Source organism: Gobio gobio, assembly GCF_949357685.1.
Source record: "Gobio gobio genome assembly, chromosome: 21".
Lineage (NCBI taxonomy): Eukaryota > Metazoa > Chordata > Actinopteri > Cypriniformes > Gobionidae > Gobio > Gobio gobio.
This window is the reverse complement of record NC_137117.1, coordinates 36493252-36514366: the sequence shown is the minus strand read 5'-3', so window position 1 is coordinate 36514366 and position 21115 is coordinate 36493252. Positions and strand designations below refer to the sequence as shown.

General features: G+C 39.6%; 1 protein-coding gene across 1 annotated transcript in view; it reads left to right on the top strand.

Annotated features, from left to right (window-relative positions):
- The first annotated feature begins 1455 nt into the window (after positions 1-1455).
- Positions 1456-21115, top strand: part of pkp1a (plakophilin 1a) — a 50468-nt gene continuing 30808 nt past the window's right edge. The window contains exons 1-4 of the mRNA XM_079802962.1: positions 1456-1742; positions 4404-4519; positions 14954-15264; positions 15844-15988. Coding sequence (XP_079659088.1) covers positions 1565-1742; positions 4404-4519; positions 14954-15264; positions 15844-15988 — 750 coding nt within the window. The 5' untranslated portion in view covers positions 1456-1564. The remainder of the gene's footprint in view (positions 1743-4403; positions 4520-14953; positions 15265-15843; positions 15989-21115) is intronic.

Genomic DNA, 21115 nt, shown 5'->3' with positions numbered 1-21115 from the left:
ATTCAGTGTTTGCCAAACACAAGTTACTTCCTTTTATTGTATTTTTTTTACTTTTAACGAAAAAGTCATTTCTTTATAGTATTGTTTGTCAACTCTGTTACAGACAAACAACTTACAGACTGGTAGCAGAGTTTGACGATAACAGGATTGACCATTTTAAACTTTTTAGCCAAAAACTCCACTTGCTAGCATAAATGCTAAGAGTACATGGCACTAATGAAATCACGATTAAAAGACTTTTAAACAACCCACTGTGTGATAAACTCTGTTTTCCTTTTGATATTGTAGTAACAATTTCTACGTTTTTACAAAATAACTCTTTCTCAGAAAAAGCACACATACCTTTCAGTGATGGAAAGTGACATAATTTCTTGTATTTTACATAGTTTAAAGGCAAAGTATGGAACGGTAACAGAATTGACGATTTATGGACACATTTTTATATGATAAAAGTTATTTTTAAATAATTTAATGTCGAATTAGGAAAAGTATTATTTAGGGATTTTATAAAAAAAATAAATGAAATATTACCAAATGAAAATTAAAATAAAATATTTGAATTACACAATGATACATGATGGAAAATAAAAGAAACAAGAAATCATGATTTTCAGCTATACACCGTTCAGGCATATCATTATGACCTATTGTTTTGCTGCCAAAACAGCCCTGCTGAAGGTGTGCTGCTGGATCTGGCACCAAGATGTTAGCAGCAGATCCTTTAAGTCCTGTAAGTTGCGAGGTGGGGCCTCCATGAATCGGACTTGTTTGTTCAGCACATCCCACAGATGTGATCTGGGGAATTTAGAGGACAAGTCAACACCTCAAACTCGTTGTTGTGCTCCTCAAACCATTCCTGAACCATTTTTGCTTTGTGGCATTTTGAGCTCCAGTAGCTCGTCTGTTTGATCGGACCACACGGGCCAGCCTTCGCTCCCCACATGCATCAATGAGCCTTGGCCGCCCATGACCCTGTCGCCGGAAACTGACCACTGCAGACCGGCGGGAACACCCCACAAGAGCTGCAGTTTTGGAGGAGATGCTCTGCCATCTTGTGCCTGTTTGGTCTATAAGACACTAGCTATATAAAGAAGTATATTGTTATGGCCTGTAACATCTTGTGATCCATGACAATGAGTAACAAAGTATTAAAATAATTAAAAATATAACCATTTGAAAAAAAAAAACAGGAAAAAATATTGGCGTTGGACACCAAATAGACCTGCAATTATAGAATCACCCATTTGTAAATATGTTATGTCAAGCTTCATTGGTACTAGAGCTAGACTAGAACTAGTGTGTGTGTTTGTTTGTGCTGTTAAACCATAGACTGTAAAAAAAAAAAAAAAAAAAAAAGGTAATTGACATGTTTAAAAAGTGAATGTGGGCTTGTGATTGGTCCGCGGCGCGCCACATCCAGTGGGCGTGACCTGGGTGTGTGGTTGATCTCACTGAAGTGCGCGAACTATCTGTCAGTCTGCGCAGCCACACAGGAGCTCCGTGTTGTCGGAAGATAGCCTGTGGGGTTTGACCGAAGGTGCGAGCAGAACCACTGACAGCAGCGATGACTGCCGAGCCGATTCGCTCGGCTATGAGCACCTTCTCGACGGAGGACACCTCGCTGGTCCTGCCGTCCGACAAGAAACAGCGCACGGGACAGCAGCGCGTGCGGGAGCAGGTGAACAGCATCAAGAGAAGCAAGTCGAAGATGGTCAAGAGTGACTCCATTCCGTCGCCAACAAGTACGTCTGCGGTTTATTTGCGCATAAATAATACATAATATATTGAACGTCAATCAACGTGAAACTTTAATAAACTTCACTAGCAAAGCTGCATGTTTGTTTGGCAATATAGCCTACTATAGCTATGTATTTATATTAGCAAACTAACCTACTGTGTTGATTTGTCCAGTCTAAGTTATCTGACTTGGAGTTACCTCAACTTTTAAGCAAAACTATATATAAAAAGCCCATGCAAAAAAGAAACAGATGATGAATTGAGATGTTTTACAGCATGAAAACACTTTTTCATAAGCAAGTTGAAGCAGGTCTTTGAGGCAAAGCTGCATTCATTTGTAATTAATATCACTAACACAAGAGTCTTTGACAGGGGTGTGTCTCTCAATCTTGAGCTCGAAGCATTTTATTTTTGGGACCTAATTCATTATAGGCACGTTTTGCCCAAAATTCTGCATGCATCCTTAATAATACAGTATGTGGCACTGTAACATTAAATATTAAGTTCTTACAGTTTGGAAAATGAACTGTGAAATCACGTCCAGGTCATTGTGTCATACAAATTACTGTATAAAAAATAACCATATCATGTAGTGGTTATTTGTGTTTTAAAATCATGATTGACAGCGCATAATCTAATGTACGGTAAAAGAATATACTAAAGAACTTAATAATTGCATAAATGAAAATGTATTTTAGTTAAAATTTATATTAAATGCATGTAGTCAAACTTAAGTTCACTTTTAGATAATTACTTAATATTGAAATATGTTTTAAAAATATACGTAAATGTAATTTCTACTTGCGTCATGCATTTAAATAAAATTGTAATTATGCATTTGTAATGCACATTTCAAATATTAACTTTAAATGTAATATCTCATAACTCACTACAGTTCACATTATTATTAAGTACATTACATGTGCTTTAGTATGTTAGTCAAGTGTACTTCCTTAAAGTCTGACAAAAGATTATTAAACATAATGATTTAAATTGTACTTTTTCCACAAGGGTTCACATATTAAAATGTATGCATGCCACAGTGCATGCTGGGAAGGCACCAGTGTACTTTGTGACATTGCATTGTTAATCTGTAAGTATACAAGAGATTACTGTAACGCTGACACTTATCTGTGTCTGAGGTCACACTGTACAGGCGCCATTTCATTGATAAACTGTAAAAATGACTGACAGCGCAGCAGCCATTAGCCAGGAATATACTGTAACTGTAACTTGACATTATTTTTCTGGGCCTATGATGGCCAGCATTTCTATTTTCAAAATGCTGTCTAAATAGGCAGCTAACTATAGGCTTTGAGGCACGGATATAATATCGGGATCCACCCAGTGTTTAGAAATGACGCACAGTCTAGATCTGACGTTTGCTGATTTGCATGCTATTGCTTTTAATATCTCTAGGATTTTTGCTATTTTAATAAGAGAATAATGTCTTGCTCAACTCTATTTCATCGTATTTTTGGTAGCATAATAACTTTCACGAGCAAGTCATTAACAAACATTTCTGTATTATTAATAAATATATATAGTTTCAGTGAGATTTACTACATTAAACGACTATATATGATGTTGAATATAATGTATAATAATGCAATGGGGGAATATTTGTGGCTCCTGATAATAATACAATAATATTAATAAAAAAAAACCTCCTTTATTTTGGCTTAAAATATCACAATATGTATTGTATCGTGACACGAGTGTATCGTTACACCTCTAATATACATATATATATGTGTGTGTGTGTGAATTTTAACTTTTTTATTTAAGATTTCTTTATTTTTTAAGTAAAAACATTAATTTTGTACTCATTGTTTATTGTTTTAATTATGTGTTTTTATGCGTTAGTGGTGGTATTCAAAACATCAAAAGGAAAAGAAAGTATAAGGGAAAAAGGAACAATTATTGGGAAAAATATGTCTTTAAAAGACTTAAATTTTTTGAATGGAAATACATAATAACGCATAAAAAAACATTCGTTGTGCGCTCAAACATGACATTTCATTTTTGAGTGTGGGTTGCTGACAAACCATAAAGTGAACCTTTTTTCATTCAGATGTTATGTTATTAAATGTTATTAATATGGTAATGCTTTACAATAAGGAGCCATTTGCGAACATATGATAACTACATTAGTTAACATGAACTAACAGAGAAATATTATTATAATCTTGGTTAGTTTCAACATTTACTAATACATCATTAAAATGAAAAGATGTGTCTGTTGGATATGGATATGAGTTATCATGAGCTAAAAATGAGCTGATGCATTTTTATCAAGTAATGTTCGCTAGTGTATGCGTGTAAGAGAAAGTGTGTTTTCAGTGCTGTATGTATTTCTTTGACGTGTTCACATATATTTAATACTCCTTTGATGGATCAAAATAACTTACAAGTAGTTCCTCAATTAATATGTAGTCATAAAACTGCATGTATTAGAAAGTTTAAAATAGTTTGAGATGGAGAGCGCTAATCGAATAGTGTTTGTTACTTCTGTTAATGAAAGTTTTAAAGAAGGGTTAGGACAAATAATAATGTATCTATTTAGAGAAATAAGCTATCAAATTATAGTGTGTGTGTGACTCTTTTGAAATGATTGTTTAACTGTACATTTCCTAAAGTCTCAGTGTTTTGTTTGCCCCTTACAGCTCCGGCGTCAACGACTGAGTTCAGTGAGCCTAAATTCCAGTTCTCGCCTGCAAAAATGAACGGCACGCTCTTCAAATTTAGCAACTCCAGCATGAAATCGAGCCAGAGCAAAATGGTAAAGACTTCACACAAACACACACACACACGGTGTGCTCAGCAGCGTGATTTACAGTAGATATACTGTACTGCTTGACAGCAGCGATTTATGATTGTTGCCTATTCACTGTCATGTCAGATATGTGTTAGAGAGGTCACACTGTCACAACTCTGCTCCTCCATGTGACCTTAGGATTATTCAGAAAAACCATTGCCTTATTATCAAACTGACCTAGTATTACTAAATTAGAAAAAAATCCTTTTGTCAGATGGACTTTTTCACGTTTGATGAAGTAGTGTGTTGGCCGTTTTTAATGCATAAAGTGTGATTTAATAAAAGAATGCTATAAATTATTAGCTTTACATTAGTTTCATTGAATAAAAATGCAAATGCACAATTTATCAGAGTCAAGTCAAGCCACCTTTATTTATAAACGCTTTATATAATACAGATTATTTCAAAGCAGCTTTACAGTGATAACAGGAAAATTATGCATTTCTGCTGTTGTTGTATGTCATCGTCCAGCTCAGTTCAGTTCTCATATCACAGTCGCACGATTACTTTGTACACGCAGGTCGCACATGCGCACTGAAATTGTTTCGCACTAATCAGTTGTTCTACAAGGTGGCAACACTGGCCCGGGACATTGTTTCACAGTAGAAAACGAAACGAAAGAGACAACAACAACAACAACAAAATACCAGAGACTGCAGCAAAATACTAAAATACTGTTCATAGGCTATACATTATTTATCATTTAAATGTGATACACACATTTCCATGTTTTATGGGGACATTCCTTAGACATAATTTTTATACTGTACAAACTGTTTTATCCCATAACCCGAAGCCTACCCATCACAGAAAACTTTCTGCATTCTTACATTTTCAAAAAAAATTATTATGAAATTATTTCATAAGCTGTTTTCATCATGGGGACCAAAAATGTCCATTTGGAACGTAGGGTTTACCAGGACCACAGACACACACACACACACACACACACAGACACACACACGCCCAAGAAGACACACAGACGCAGACACACACACACAAACAGACACACACGTGCGCATGCAGACACGCCGCACACAGACACACATACACACACACACACACACACACACACTCTCTCTCACACACACACACACTCACACTCACTCTCATACTCTTATTTTCAAATTTGTAGGGTTTACCAGGACCGCACGCATGCACACACACATACCCACGCATACACAGACACGCACACACACGTGCATACACATAGATGCAGACACACAGACACGCACACACACACACACACACACACACACACACACACACACTCACTCTCATATTCTTATTTTCAAATTTGTAGGGTTTACTAGGACCACACACACACACATACCCACGCATACACAGACACGCACACACACGTGCATACACATAGATGCAGACACGCACACTCACACTCACTCTCATGCTCTTATTTTCAAATTTGTAGGGTTTACCAGGACCGCACGCACGCGCACACCACACACACACACACACACACACACACACACACACACACACACACACACACACACACACACATGTTTGTTTTTGTGAAATGTGAGGACATTCCATAGGCGTAATGGTTTTTATACCGTACAAACCGTATTTTCTATCCCCTTACACTGCCCCTGCCCCTAAACCTACCCAACACACACACACACACACACACACACACACACACACACACACACACATGTTTGTTTTTGTGAAATGTGAGGACATTCCATAGGCGTAATGGTTTTTATACCGTACAAACCGTATTTTCTATCCCCTTACACTGCCCCTGCCCCTAAACCTAGCCCTCACAGGAGACTGTGCAGTTCACTTTCTGTGAAAAAAAACTTGTTCTGTATGATTTATAAGCATTTTGAAAGTGAGGACATGGGGAACGTCCTCATATTTCACCCTCTTTTTGTAATACCTATGTCATACCCATGTCATTATACACATTTGTGTCCTGATATTTCACAAAAACATGCCCACTCACACACACACACACACACACACACACACACACACACTCACTCTCATATTCTTATTTTCAGGACCGCACACACACACACACACACACACACATACCCACGCATACACAGACACGCACACACACGTGCATACACATAGATGCAGACACGCACACACACACACACACACACACACACACTCACACACACACACACACACTCACTCTCATATTCTTATTTTCAAGACCGCACGTACACACAAACACACATACCCACGCATACACAGACACGCATACACATAGATGCAGACACGTACACACACACTCACACTCACTCTCATACTCTTATTTTCAAATTTGTAGGGTTTACCAGGACCGCACGCACGCACGTGCACACACACACACACACACACACATACACATACCCACGCATGCACACACACGTGTAGACACACAGATGCAGACATGCACACATGCACAGACAGAAACACTAACACACACTCTCACACACACACACGCACACTCACACACATACACACACTCTCATACTATTATTTTCAAATATATAGGTTTACCAGGACCACGCGCACACACACACACACACACACACAGAAATGCACACTCTCACACACACAGACACACACCAACGCAAACACACACACAGACACACACACACACTCTCTTACTCTTATTTTCAAATTTGTAGGTTTACCAGGACCATGCGCACACACACACATACCGACGTGCGTACATACACACACGTGTACACGCACACGGGTACACACACACACTCTCATACACACAGAAACGCACACCCTCTCACACACAGACACACACCAACGCAAACACATACGCACACGCACACACACACTCACACTCACTCTCATACTCTTATTTTCAAATTTGTAGGGTTTACCAGGACCGCACGCACGCACGCGCGCGCACACACGCACACACACACATATACACATACCCACGCATGCACACACACGTGTAGACACACAGATGCAGACATGCACACATGCACAGACAGAAACACTAACACACACTCTCACACACACACACACGCACACTCACACACATACACACACTCTCATACTATTATTTTCAAATATATAGGTTTACCAGGACCACGCGCACACACACACACACACACACACACACACACACACACACACACAGAAATGCACACTCTCACACACACAGACACACACCAACGCAAACACACACACAGACACACACACACTCTCTCTTACTCTTATTTTCAAATTTGTAGGTTTACCAGGACCATACGCACACACACACATACCGACGTGCGTACATACACACACGTGTACACGCACACGGGTACACACACACACTCTCATACACACAGAAACGCACACCCTCTCACACACAGACACACACCAACGCAAACACATACGCACACACACACAAACACACACTCTCACACACACACACACACACACACACACTCTCTCTCACACACGCACACAGACACGCACACACTCTCATGCTCTTATTTTCAAATTCGTAGGGTTTACCAGGATCAGACACACAAACTGACAGGCGAAATACTAAAATACTGTTCATAGGCTATACATTGTTTATCATTTAAATGTGACACACACATGCTGGATTTCCATGTTTTATGGGGACATTCCTTAGACATAATTTTTATACTGTACAAACGGTTTTATCCCTTAACCCTAAGCCTACCCATCACAGAAAACTTTCTGCATTTTTACATTTTCAAAAAACATAATTCTGAATGTTTCATAAGCTGTTTTCATCATGGGCAGTTTTGTTCCCTGTGTGTATACTCATGTGCTCTGTCGCTCTGTGCTTTGGCATTTGTTCTGTAGACGTTGCTCTAGGAAAGGAGGGTGCTTACTATGTTTAATGATTGTTTTATTACACTCTATTGTTCTGCACGAAACGGCAACTTCAAAAGAGATGATAGTGTATGTTTATTATTGCAAGATTCAAGGGAAAATCTGCAGCAGGGCCATTTATTATGACTTCATAGTATTTTGTAGTTTTACTTTGATCAGACCGGCTTTTGTTTCGTCCCAGATAAGAGCGGCAGGAATGGTGTGAGATTTTTTTAGTTTAAGGGGCCGTTTGCATGTTTTGACTGTTCATTTAACAGCATTTTGGGGGCCGCAAACTTGATGAGACCGTTATCGTTTTTTGTGTAGATTTGTGAAATCAGTGACGTCATGTATGTGCATATTATGTCTTCAGTCTTTGGGCCCTATCATACACCCGGCGCAATGTGGTGCCAGACGTGCTGGACTGAAAACTAGGTGTATTCAGGCGCATTTTTGGCATCCCTTTTGGACCATGTGCCGGGCGCGCAGACCAATTTTTCTGTCGTTAAACTAGCATAAGTGGATTCATACACACCCTAAGTGCACAGTGTTAAGTTCTTCAGACCATGTGCTTAGATTGTTCAAATAGGTCCCTACCGGTATATGTGTTCAGTCTAGATGGGGTGTATTGTTTCTTTACAATGTTACATCGCCATCTACTGGCCTGGCGGTGGAAAACAGCTTGCTTTCATGGATCTGTGTTTTTTTGAGTGTGTGTTTGTTGGTTGGCAAACTTTGCTAGTGTTAAGGAAGAATGGCTTGATTTGCTGTGCCAAGATGAAAGTTGGTTATGAGAGCTGTGTGAAGAGTTTTGAAAAAGTGACCCAAGTATTGAGAAATGTGTCCAAAAAAAAAAAATTGTGTCCATATTCCAGTTATATATGTATCATGTAAACATTTTATCGTGATTACCGGTAATCTAAGCCAGTTAGGCTCATATTCAGATTTCTAGATATTAAGATAACTAGCATAAACCTACAGTGTATTAATCTTTTTTTTTTTTTCATGCGAACACCGCGTTAAATTACACTTTTCTGTGCTAAGTAATTCATTGTTTTATAAAGATCTTGTATAGATCTTTATGTTCCATGTAAACAAGGTAATTGGAGAGTGATTTTATATCTCCTTTTATGTTTATCTTGATCTAGAGTACATTAGATGTTTTGTCCTGTTGTTTAAATTTTAAAAAGTAACTATTTCACAGCTCCAGGATATTGATACTGTAAATCAACAGACCATAAATCTGTGGGTTAAAGTTAATGATTTGCAATAACGTTCCTCTTCAGCTGAGGGGTGTTAGTGGCCAGTTGCCAAAGAAACACAATATGCCAGGGATGTGAAACATTGTGTGTCTATACTCATTTGACCAGTAAATCATTGATTTTTTTTATATGACCTAAATCAAACAGGAAAAATGCAGTTACCGAAGTTGCTCTTGCCAGTCTCAGAGCAGGGCAGTCTTGTGTAAGTCTGGTTTCTTTAGCAGTTATCCGAGCCTGTTTGAATGCTGTGGGAAAGTACCGTTGCAGTGTCTGTAAATGTCACATGCTCAAAGTCTAGTGTGAGCGCGACTTAACGCACACTGTTTTGAAAGCACAGCATAACTATAACACATTATACATGTTATCAGGAGACTTTGCTTGGCAGTGCCCATTTTACATGGAGCAAAACTCCAAATATTTTCACATTTTTGTACTGAAGAATTCATGTGATTGCTTAAAAAAATGACCCACTTTATATTAAGCGTCCTTAACTACTATGTACTGACATTTAAACGAATAATTTGATGCACTACACTTATTGTGTACATACATGTTATTACATTGTACCTATATTTATAAATTACCGCCATGTAATTACAGCTCTAATTAAGTTCAACATCAACACAATGAGCCCTATTTTACCGATCTGAGCGCATTGTCTGAAGCGCACGTTGCAGGTGCACTTAGGGCGTGCCCATATCCACTTTTTCTTGTTTAAAGACAGATAAAACGGTCTGTGCGCCAGATTCACGGTCTAAAAGGGTTGTACAGTCTCCTAATGAGTCATGGGTGTGTTTTGGGGCGTAATGTGCAATAAACCAATCAGAGTCTCCCTTTAAAAGCCAGTTGCGCTTGCACCATGGCGGGTTGACTATTTACTTGGCGGAATATAGACACCCTCAACCTGACGAGTCAGTTTAAATACATGTGTGTATTGCCACGATTGGTCAAATAAGTAGCCAATTTTCATTCGTCATTACTGCAAATAGGTAATTCTCATACATGCAGTGACTATCCATTATGACATGTAGGCATTTTTATCTTTATGTACACGATAATCAACTTTTACATTGTAATCCTTTTATTTTTTATATGTTAAAAAGGTGTGTGTGCTGCTGCACGTCCCTGTGTGTGTGATAAGCACAGTGTACGAGCGTTGTGAACCTGCCTAAAGGCGCATATTACTAACGTATATAACACAAAAAAATACCGCTTTCAAAATAGCACCACGTCAACAATGCCCTCGTTTTCATACCAGCACGCCCATGGGCGAACAGACGGCTGCGAGTGCATTTGCTGAAAATGATAACTGCGTCGGGCTGAAACTAGTAAGAAACACTTGCGTCGTGACGTCGCATTACGCCAGGTGTATGATAGTAGCCTGGTCATACCAGACTCTTGTACATTTCATTTGTACAGAGAGTCTGGCCAATCTTCATTGACAAGCGTTTACTTCCTTGAAGGCGGGTACTCTGTTGAAGTTTAAAACTATTGGATCTGCCCAGAGCCACTCTGGATCTGCCATAACCGATCGCTAACGTTTGGTCGTGACGTATGTCGTGTGTCGTTCGCCTCTGTTTCTCACATACGGACTACCGGCACATCCGGGAACTTAACCGTTAATTTCGTCAACGGCCCTTTTTAGGGGAAAATAAACTAGACTTCCCATAGACTTCCATACAAAATAGCGGCACAAAACAACGTCCGTACACAGCCGGCAGGCTTGAATAACTTAAGAAATCTCTCAGATTAAACATGTCAAGTAATTATATGTCCAGCCTACCTGCCAAGAGCGTGAAAGAAACATCCACAAACTTAATTTGGCCAATTTAAAAACATGTCCCTTCATTCACCCAGCGTCACATTGGTGTAACAAGTGAATGATTTTACATCGTTTTTGCTAGTAAACATCTTTAAATGTATATATTATGTCTTTATATTTAGAGTACTGAGTGCACTTTTCTGTCCAGCCATAATTAACTAGCCTGACTTAGCTTCCGATAGCATCATCCGTACTTCATGATTCAAAAGCGAAGTTAAATAATTCAGTGGCTTACCTGTTGACTCGATGAGGTACGAGTAAATGTCCGGGTAAGACACCTCTTTTTAAATTGACCAAATAAAGTGTGTGGATGTATCTTTCCCACTCTATGGCAGGCAGGGTGGACATATAATTACAACCCCAAATCAGAAAAAGTTGGGACAGTATGGAAAACGCAAATAAAAAAAAAGAAGTGATTTCTAAATTTACTTTGACTTGTATTTCATTGCAGACAATATGAACACAAAATATTTCATGTTTTGTCTGGTCAACTTCATGTCATTTGTAAACGTGCATCCTTTCCTGTCATTCAGACCTGCAACACATTTCAAAAAAAGTTGGGACAGGAGCAATTTAGGGCTAGTAATGAGGTAAAATGGTTAAATAATGATGTGATTTGAAACAGGTGATGTCAACAGGTGATTGTAATTATGATTTGGTACAAAAGCAGCATCCAAGAAAGGTCTAATCCTTTAGGAGCAAAGATGGGCAGAGGATCGCCAGTTTGCCAACAAATGCGTGAGAAAATTATTGAAATGTTTAAAAACAATGTTCCTCAAAGAAAGATAGGAAGAGATCTGGATATTTCACATTCAACAGTGCATAACATAATTAAAAGATTCAAGGAATCTGGAGGAATTTCAGTGCGTAAAGGACAAGGACGCAAGCCTAAGCTGAACAACCGTGATCTCCGATCCATCAGGCGGCACTGCATCAAGAAACGTCATTCATCTATAAGCGATATCACCACATGGGCTCAGGACTACTTTGGCAAACCTTTGTCAAGTACCACAATACGTAGTTACATCCACAAATGCCAGTTAAAACTGTACTGTGCCAAAAGGAAGCCCTATGTTAACAGTGTCCAGAAGCGCCGTCGACTTCTCTGGGCTCGGAGGCATCTGGGATGGACCATCACACAGTGGAAACGTGTACTGTGGTCAGATGAATCAGTATTTCAGGTATTTTTTGGGAGGAATGGACGCCGTGTGCTCCGGACCAAAGAAAAAAAGGATCATCCAGACTGTTACCAGCAACAAGTCCAAAAGCCAGGGTCTGTCATGGTATGGGGTTGTGTCAGTGCCCTTGGCAAAGGTAACTTGCACTTCTGTGAAGGCACCATTAATGCTGAAAAGTACATAGAGATTTTAGAGCATAATATGCTGCCTTCGAGAAGACATCTTTTCCAGGGACGTCCATGCATATTTCATCAAGACAATGCAAAACCACATTCTGCACACATTACAAAGTCCTGGCTGCGGAGGAAGAGGGTACGGGTACTTGACTGGCCTGCCTGCAGTCCCGACCAGTCTCCAATAGAGAATGTGTGGCGCATTTTGAAGCGCAAAATGCGACAACGAAGACCCCGTACTGTTGCCCACCTTAAGACTTGTTTGCAGGAAGAATGGGACAAAATTTCACCTCAAACACTTCATCACTTGGTGTCTTCAGTCCCTAAACGTCTTTTAAGTTTTGTGAAAAGGAATGGCAACATTACAAAGTGGTAAATGCTTTCCTGTCCCAACTCTTTTTGAAATGTGTTGCAGGTCTGAATGACAGGAAAGGATGCATATTTACAAATGACATGAAGTTGACCAGACAAAACATGAAATATTTTGTGTTCATATTGTCTGCAATGAAATACAAGTCAAAGTAAATGTAGAAATCACTTCTTCTTTTTTTTTTTTTTTGCGTTTTCCATACTGTCCCAACTTTTTCTGATTTGGGGTTTTACTTGACATGTTTAATATTGGTGATTTCTTAAGTTATTCAAGCCTGCCGGCTGTGTACGGACGTAGTTTTGTGCCGCTATTTTGTATTGAAGTCTATGGGAGTCTAGTTTATTTTCCCCTAAAAGTGGGCATGAATCTGTTCAGAGACATTCTATGACATTTCGCCGGTTGTGCGTATAGAGACAGAGCGAATTTAGGCCATGCCCACACCGGGGGGGAAACAATCCAACGCTCTCCATTGACTTTGTATTGCGTGAAGCGGCCTCCTTGTCATTTCGGACAGAACAATGTCTAAAACTGCTATGTGACAAAGTGTACAGCGAACAAGCTAAAAAACACAAAAATATGTTTTTATAAGCTGTCGACCCCAAAAAAAACGAGCTTTTATGGACACAAAAGTGGATACACGCAATAAGACGTGAAGCATCAGCAGGAAGAATGGGTCAATTTTAGGATCGTGACACTCAGTGTGCCTATGTGTGTAGTAAACCTTTTGTCACTGTTAAGTCAAATATCCAAATGTCAGTTTTATATATTATATTTCCTGTCTCTGATTACGTTCCCCTCCAGTGGGTGTAGTTCTCAGTGTAATACGTGTCGTGCTCTGTCTCAATGGCCTGTATACACTTTTGTGTCCTTTTTTGTGTCAACAGCTTATAAAACTTCTGGGTTTTTGGTTCTGGGTTTTGTTTAGCTTGTTTGCTGTACACTTTGTCACATATCCGCTTTTAGACATTGTTCTGTTTTTTGTTATAAATCCGAAATGACAAGGAGGCAGCCTCACGCAATGCAAAGTCAATGGAGAGCGTTCAATTGTTACCGGGGATTTTTACGCGGGTGGTGGGAGACAGACGGCAATAAAATCACTGTCTAGCCCCTGTAAATGATGACAATACCTTCCGACCGCTCGAGAAACAATTACCGGGGCTTCAGCAACTCCTTCACCACTAACGGAGCAAGCTGGAAAATCAAACTTTTCCCGGGACACAACATCATGGCCACCAACAAAACTCTGCAAAGATTGTTCTTGCTCCGGCTTTAACTTCTGGATATTTGGCAGTGTTGCCACAACAGAATGAATGGCTTCGCTCGCATCTTTCTCCGCCGCCATTACTGAACTACAACTCAAACTAGCGCACGACATCAACGTCATCGTTCTCAGCCACTCCCTCTGTTCGCTGATCGGACCGGTAAAAATTTGTTTGGAGAAAACCTAAGAATATATGAAAATTGAGCGGAAGTAGGTAGGAGGGCGGAGCCAGGCTAGTATGATAGGGCCTTCTGAGTCCAGATTCAATGAGAGTCTTTGGGATGTGCTGAGGAGACTTTGTCATTGAGACTGAATTGTCAATACAAGATCTTGACCATTGATGCACCTCTTAATGGAAATAACATCACAACATTTATTTGGTAAATTTTGGTCAAGTTCTTGTATTGAATTTGTATGTTGTATGAATATAAATATTGATAATAAATATAATTGTATCTTATTCCTAATTTTTCCTAATCCATTAGCACTTTTGATTTTTGATTTTTATTTGCCCAGACTGGTCGCAGCATGTCTGCGCGCCACACGGTGAGAAGTCAGAGGAACTGGAATGTGGCGTCTCAATCCAATGGGATGAAGCACAGTGGCAGTGACCCTTCCTTGAATAAGACAGCTGGCACATATATCCAAAAGTCCAAGCAAAGGGCATCTACCGTGCGATACCGCACAACTGGTCAATCTATAAGGCTGGAGAATAACATGCTGGTCAGCGGCAGCCAATCACCGTCTGCAAACATCACGCCTTCCTCCAGCCAATCACAGACAGTGACAAAAGTCACCACGACCAAGAGCAAATCAGAAACATCAGGGTGAGTGTGCAGGCAATGTCTTTCGGCAAAAAAACACAAACATCTACATCCCTATTAAGTTTACTTGTACTAAAAGCACTATGCAAAAGCACATCAGATGCTTGATATAAACATTTGATATAGATATTTTGGCAACACTTTATAATGCATTATAATGGTATTCATGATGTACGTTATAATGCATTATATCTTTTCATAAATAATTGTAACCAAAGTTAAAAGGCATTATAATATTCACAGAAAACACAGAACAGTGTTTTAATGCATTATAACTGTGGTTACAATTATTCACATACAATGCATTACAAGGCACAATTAATGCATTAAATATTCTTTTCAAATGCATTATACATAAAGGCATTATGTAAAGTGTTGCCAATGTTTGTATGTGTTATGTTTAATGTGCCAATATGAAATGTCAATTTCAACATAAAGTACTAGGCGCTGTAAAGTGAGCATCGTCTGTATGTTAGTGTGCACCTAAAAAAATCACTTTTAGCAAATGAACATATTTAAATTATTGTTTTTTTTTTCAACTTTGATTGTATGTCTTTTACATGTTTCAAAAACATGGTTCAGTGCGAATGGTGCCACTGGAGCAATGCCTGACATCACTCTGCAGGAAGCAGTGTATTATCTGACACTCGCGGATGTGGAACATCCGCTGTGTGGAGCTTCATTCATACAGCACCACACCTTCACTGATGAAACAGCCAAACAAGAGGTCAGGAAACTGCCTCATCTATCTATCTATCTATCTATCTATCTATCTATCTATCTATCTATCTATCTATCTATCTATCTATCTATCTATCTATCTATCTATCTATCTATCTATCTATCTATCTATCTATCTATCTATCTATCTATCTATCTATCTATCTATCTATCTATCTATCTATCTATCTATCTATCTATCTATCTATCTATCTATCTATCTATCTATCCATCAATCCATCTATCCATCAATCCATCCATCCATATTGTTCCATTGTGATCGGCCACAACATTTTAGGCTGCAAGTGAACTGTCCGTTTTTGAATTTCATGTTTTGGAAGCAAGAAAACTGTGGAAGGACAACTAGTGAGCTGGCGACAGGGTCATGGGTGCCCAAGGCTCACTGATGCATGTGGGGAGTGAAGGCTAGCCCGTCTACTGAAAAACGTAATGCTGGCCATGATAGAATGGTCATAACACACAGTGCATCGCAGTTTGATGCTAAGGGCTGCGTAGCTCAAAGTCAGGGCTTGACGCATACTTTTTTTGTAAGTTGAAAAATTTGGTTTTCTGCATTTATATATATAAAACACGCTGTCACAGATTTTATGATCTTACATTTAAGATCTTACATATTCGTGCTCCGAAAATACATTTTACAGTTCGCACACATCTATTTTTAGTAGCAAATGCAAGTGAAATGTTCGCACTGATGAGCCCTGAAAATGCCCATGATGACCCCTGTCCACTGCCGAAAGCGCCTACAATGGCAAGTGAGTGTCAACACTGGACCATCCGATCCACTGTGGTTCCACCTCGCAGCCCACAGGACTTAAAGCAGGGGTCTCAAACTCGTGGCCCGTTGGTGTGGCCCCCTTCTTGACTTCAAAGTTAAGTGTTTGTGCGGCCCACGCGTTGCTCTGAAAAACACCTTTTTGCTGAGTCGTTGCGTGTGTAGCACTTGCTGCCTCCTTTGTGTGTGTGTGTGAGAGCGAGAGAGTTGGCTCGCCCCTCCATCGTGCAGTATAATTGGTCGACACTGCATGATTGACAGGAACAGACGAACGAAGCTGATCAGACAGTCGAAACGAATGTGGTCTAACAACGCTCCTCAATGTCAAAATGATTGAGATGGCCAATCAAATCAAAGTATGCAGGGTTTACGTTCTCTTTTGGCTTGTGTAACTGCACAGTCATCACACACAGACGAGCGCGTCAATCTATCGCTTAATGCCGTTGCTGAGAGAGACTCTATTCTTTCCGGTGAAATCACAAAACAAAATGCAAACGTGTCCATGGTCTTATTATACAATCATTGATGAACATCTTTGATTTTAATGAAGAAAAAAGATATGAGAGCGGATTAGAACCCGGAACCTTTGACACGGTTGACAAAAATTCTACCACCAGACCACTAGAGAATTCTAAAGTCTTTTGCGGATCTATGTATTTATTCACTCATGCGAAGAATATCGGGACTAATATATCTGATGCAAATTAATGCAAATATTGTTTACAAATAGTCCCAAAAAGACTATTTCCCAACTAGAATTAAGGCCTGTACACACCGGGACGAATATCGTCAGCGGTTTTCGGCGCGTCTTGAGTGTTCACACCCAAGCGATTTTCACTGGCGATGCTATCAGTAGATAGTGCTCCCGGTACACAAGGTGGTGCTGCGGCACTTTACGCTTCTGACACTCGCTTGTCACACAGAAGAAGAGGAGAGAAAGTATTTACGTGCTTGCCAAAACCATTCACACACTTTTTGCTAACTGGCAAGCAGCATTAGCAGCTCATCTTCTTCTTTGTCTACTTACTACTTCTTCGTCGTATCAATGTGTGCTCGGCAAGACTGTTTTGTGCTTGATCGCCATCAAGTCGTGTTTTACTGTCACTTCAGCAGCTCCAGGCATGTGAACAAAAGCGCCGATCTCAGTGGTCGGCCAGTTTTTAACGCGCCGCGTCAAAATAAAAAAACGAACCCGAGGTGTTTTTTAAAAAATGACGCTTTTACGCCTGCCGTTTTGCGCGTCGGTGTGCACACTCACATTGGCGCCCTTTTTTAGTCACGAGGCTTTAAACGCCGCGATAAACGCGCACGGAAATTGTCCCGGTGTGAACAGGCCTTTAGACCTACAGGGAGTGCAGAATTATTAGGCACGTTGATTTTCTGATCATATTTTTTTTCCATCACATTTGACCAATTCCAAACCACAGTAATCCTAATAACTACTATTGAATTAGTATTTAATAATGTATAAGTGATATATAATTGTTCATGAAGGCTGGAAATGAAAAACACCTTATATTCAGGTGTGCAGAATTATTAGGCATGTTTTCTTTTACAGATAAATTGAGCCAAAAAAGAGATTTAACTCAGACTGAAAAGTCAAAAAGTATTAAATGCCCATGAGAAGGATGCAATACTAATGCAAAACTAGACATTGCAGTTAAGGCGTGACCATTGGACAGTGAAATGCTCGTTGGGTCAGCAGGATCTGACAAAAACATGTGGCGGAGAAAAGACACCTGTTAACTGCAAAAGAATGAAGAATTAAGGTGAAGAATTAAGGGTGAAACCATCAGGAACCCTTTAGTCTCCAGTGCCACCATTTTCCAGAGCTGCAACCTACCTGGAGTCTCCAGAAGTGCAAGGTGTCAGGATCTCAGAGACTTCAGTTAGGTAAAGAATCCTAAAAAATGACCCCCACTAGATAAGAATCATAAGCTGAAGTGTTGTAAAATACATGAAGCCTGTTTTTTAATGCCTTTATAGGTTTTATAGGTTGAGAATGACTCTTGAAGGACCAGCACCACATCCTCTAGTACCACTGTTTGAAGAATTCATCTTCCAGAATCTGGCAGTACGTTTTGGGAGTTCATTTTAGTCCATCCTGAAGTCCGTTTTGCAGAGATGGACTAAAAATGAACTCCCAAAACGTACTGCCAGATTCTGGAAGATGAATTCTTCAAACAGTGGTACTAGAGGATGTGGTGCTGGTCCTTCAAGAGTCACTCTCAACCTATCTGTCCATAAAGCCTATAAAAAAACCTTCTTCATGTATTTTACAACACTTCAGCTTGTGATTCTTATCTAGTGGGGGTCATTTTTTAGGATTCTTTACCTAACTGAAGTCTCTGAGATCCTGACACCTTGCACTTCTGGAGACTCCAGGTAGGTTGCAGCTCTGGAAAATGGTGGCGCTGGAGACTAAAGGGTTCCTGATGGTTTCACCCTTAATTCTTCACCTTAATTCTTCATTCTTTTGCAGTTAACAGGTGTCTTTTCTTCACCACCTGTTTTTGTCAGATCCTGCTGACCCAACGAGCATTTCACTGTCCAATGGTCACGCCTTAACTCCAATGTCTAGTTTTGCATTAGTATTGCATCCTTCTCATGGGCATTTAATACTTTTTGACTTTTCAGTCTGAGTTAAATCTCTTTTTTGGCTCAATTTATCTGTAAAAGAAAACATGCCTAATAATTCTGCACACCTGAATATAAGGTGATTTTCATTTCCAGCCTTCATGAACAATTATATATCACTTATACATTATTAAATACTAAATCAATAGTAGTTATTAGGATTACTGTGGTTTGGAATTGGTCAAATGTGCCTGGAAAAAAAATATGATCAGAAAATCAACGTGCCTAATAATTCTGCACTCCCTGTAGAATTTCTCTCACTGTTCTGTTTGACCTGGTTACGGCCTTGCTGTGAATTAGTCTATTATTTAAAATACAATTAAAACCATTCATTATTTCATATTACATGATTTAATTTCTATAGGCTATATTTAGTTCAAATTCAGAGGAACAGTTCATTTTCAGAAGAAACATTCATGTTGAAGAACTGTTAATAATAAAGCTTGAGAAGATTGAATCAGTTGTGCTACTTTTTTTTGGAATGCTTGAAACACTTTTTATGTGGAATACTTGATGCGGCCCAGCCTGACCCAGAGTCTACCTCTAGCAGCCCCCAGGTAAAATGAGTTTGAGACCCCTGACTTAAAGGGTCTGCTGCCAATGTCTTGGTTCCAAATACCACAGGACCCCTTCAGAGGTCTAGTAGAGTCCATGCCTCGACATATCGGAGCGGTAGTGGCAGCACGAGGGAGATCCATTCAATGATATCAGGCAGGCGGCTTTAATGTTGTGGCTGATCAGTGTACAGGGCTCCAGAGTGCGACTAAATGGTCGCATTTTGCGACTAAAATTTGAGAGTGTGCGACTGAATTTTACATCCAGTCGCACATGTGCGACCAGTAAATTTGCCTGCTGTCGGTACTGGATAAATTAAGAAAATACACTTACTAATTATAATTGATAGACGTTATGTCTGGCAAATTCTATCTTTGCCAGCCGTTTCTATATGAGATAATATTAAATTATTTGTCCGTGATGCATTTTTGCCATTCGCAATCCAGAAGAGAGAGAGAGAGAAAGCGAGCGAGCTCTCACGTGGAGCTGCAGCGAACACAACACCACAGTCAGCTTAATGAGTGAGGATGGCCAAGAGAACTACACAGAAGTTTAGTCTACTTAAACTTTAGGGATGTGCTGTGATATTAATCTAATTTTATTTTCGATTTTGGCTTCCAAGAATTATAAAAAGATGATATGAGGTAAAACTATTCCTATAGCCGTGTTCGTCGAGCTCATCCTTCCCTTCACAGCTGCGCTGTCATTTCTCCCTAAACCTAAACTAAACGTCAGATTCAGTGATTGTTGTAAACTGCAGTCTCTACTGTTGCTAAACTGCGGGATGTGTGTGATAATAAAGAGCTATTAAATGCACAATAATCCGCGCAAGAGACGCTGTTTCCAACTTCAAGGCGGCTTATGTGTGTGTGCTGCGAAATGGACCGACTTGCAGTTAATATTTTAGGCTTCGTGTGCGCGTCTAAACCATCAAATAACAACAAATAGCCGGTGTCAAATTGACCGGATTGGAGAGTAGTTATTTTAACAGTTTATATCTTAAATGGGCGTAAATAGTTTGGAGAAATAGGAGAATATGATATTATTAGTTCTACATTCGATCGGTCTTAAAGGGGCAGCGTCTAATAAACCTGCTGACGATTGAGCCATTAATTCGAATCGAACAAAAGGCAAATAGAAAATATTCAC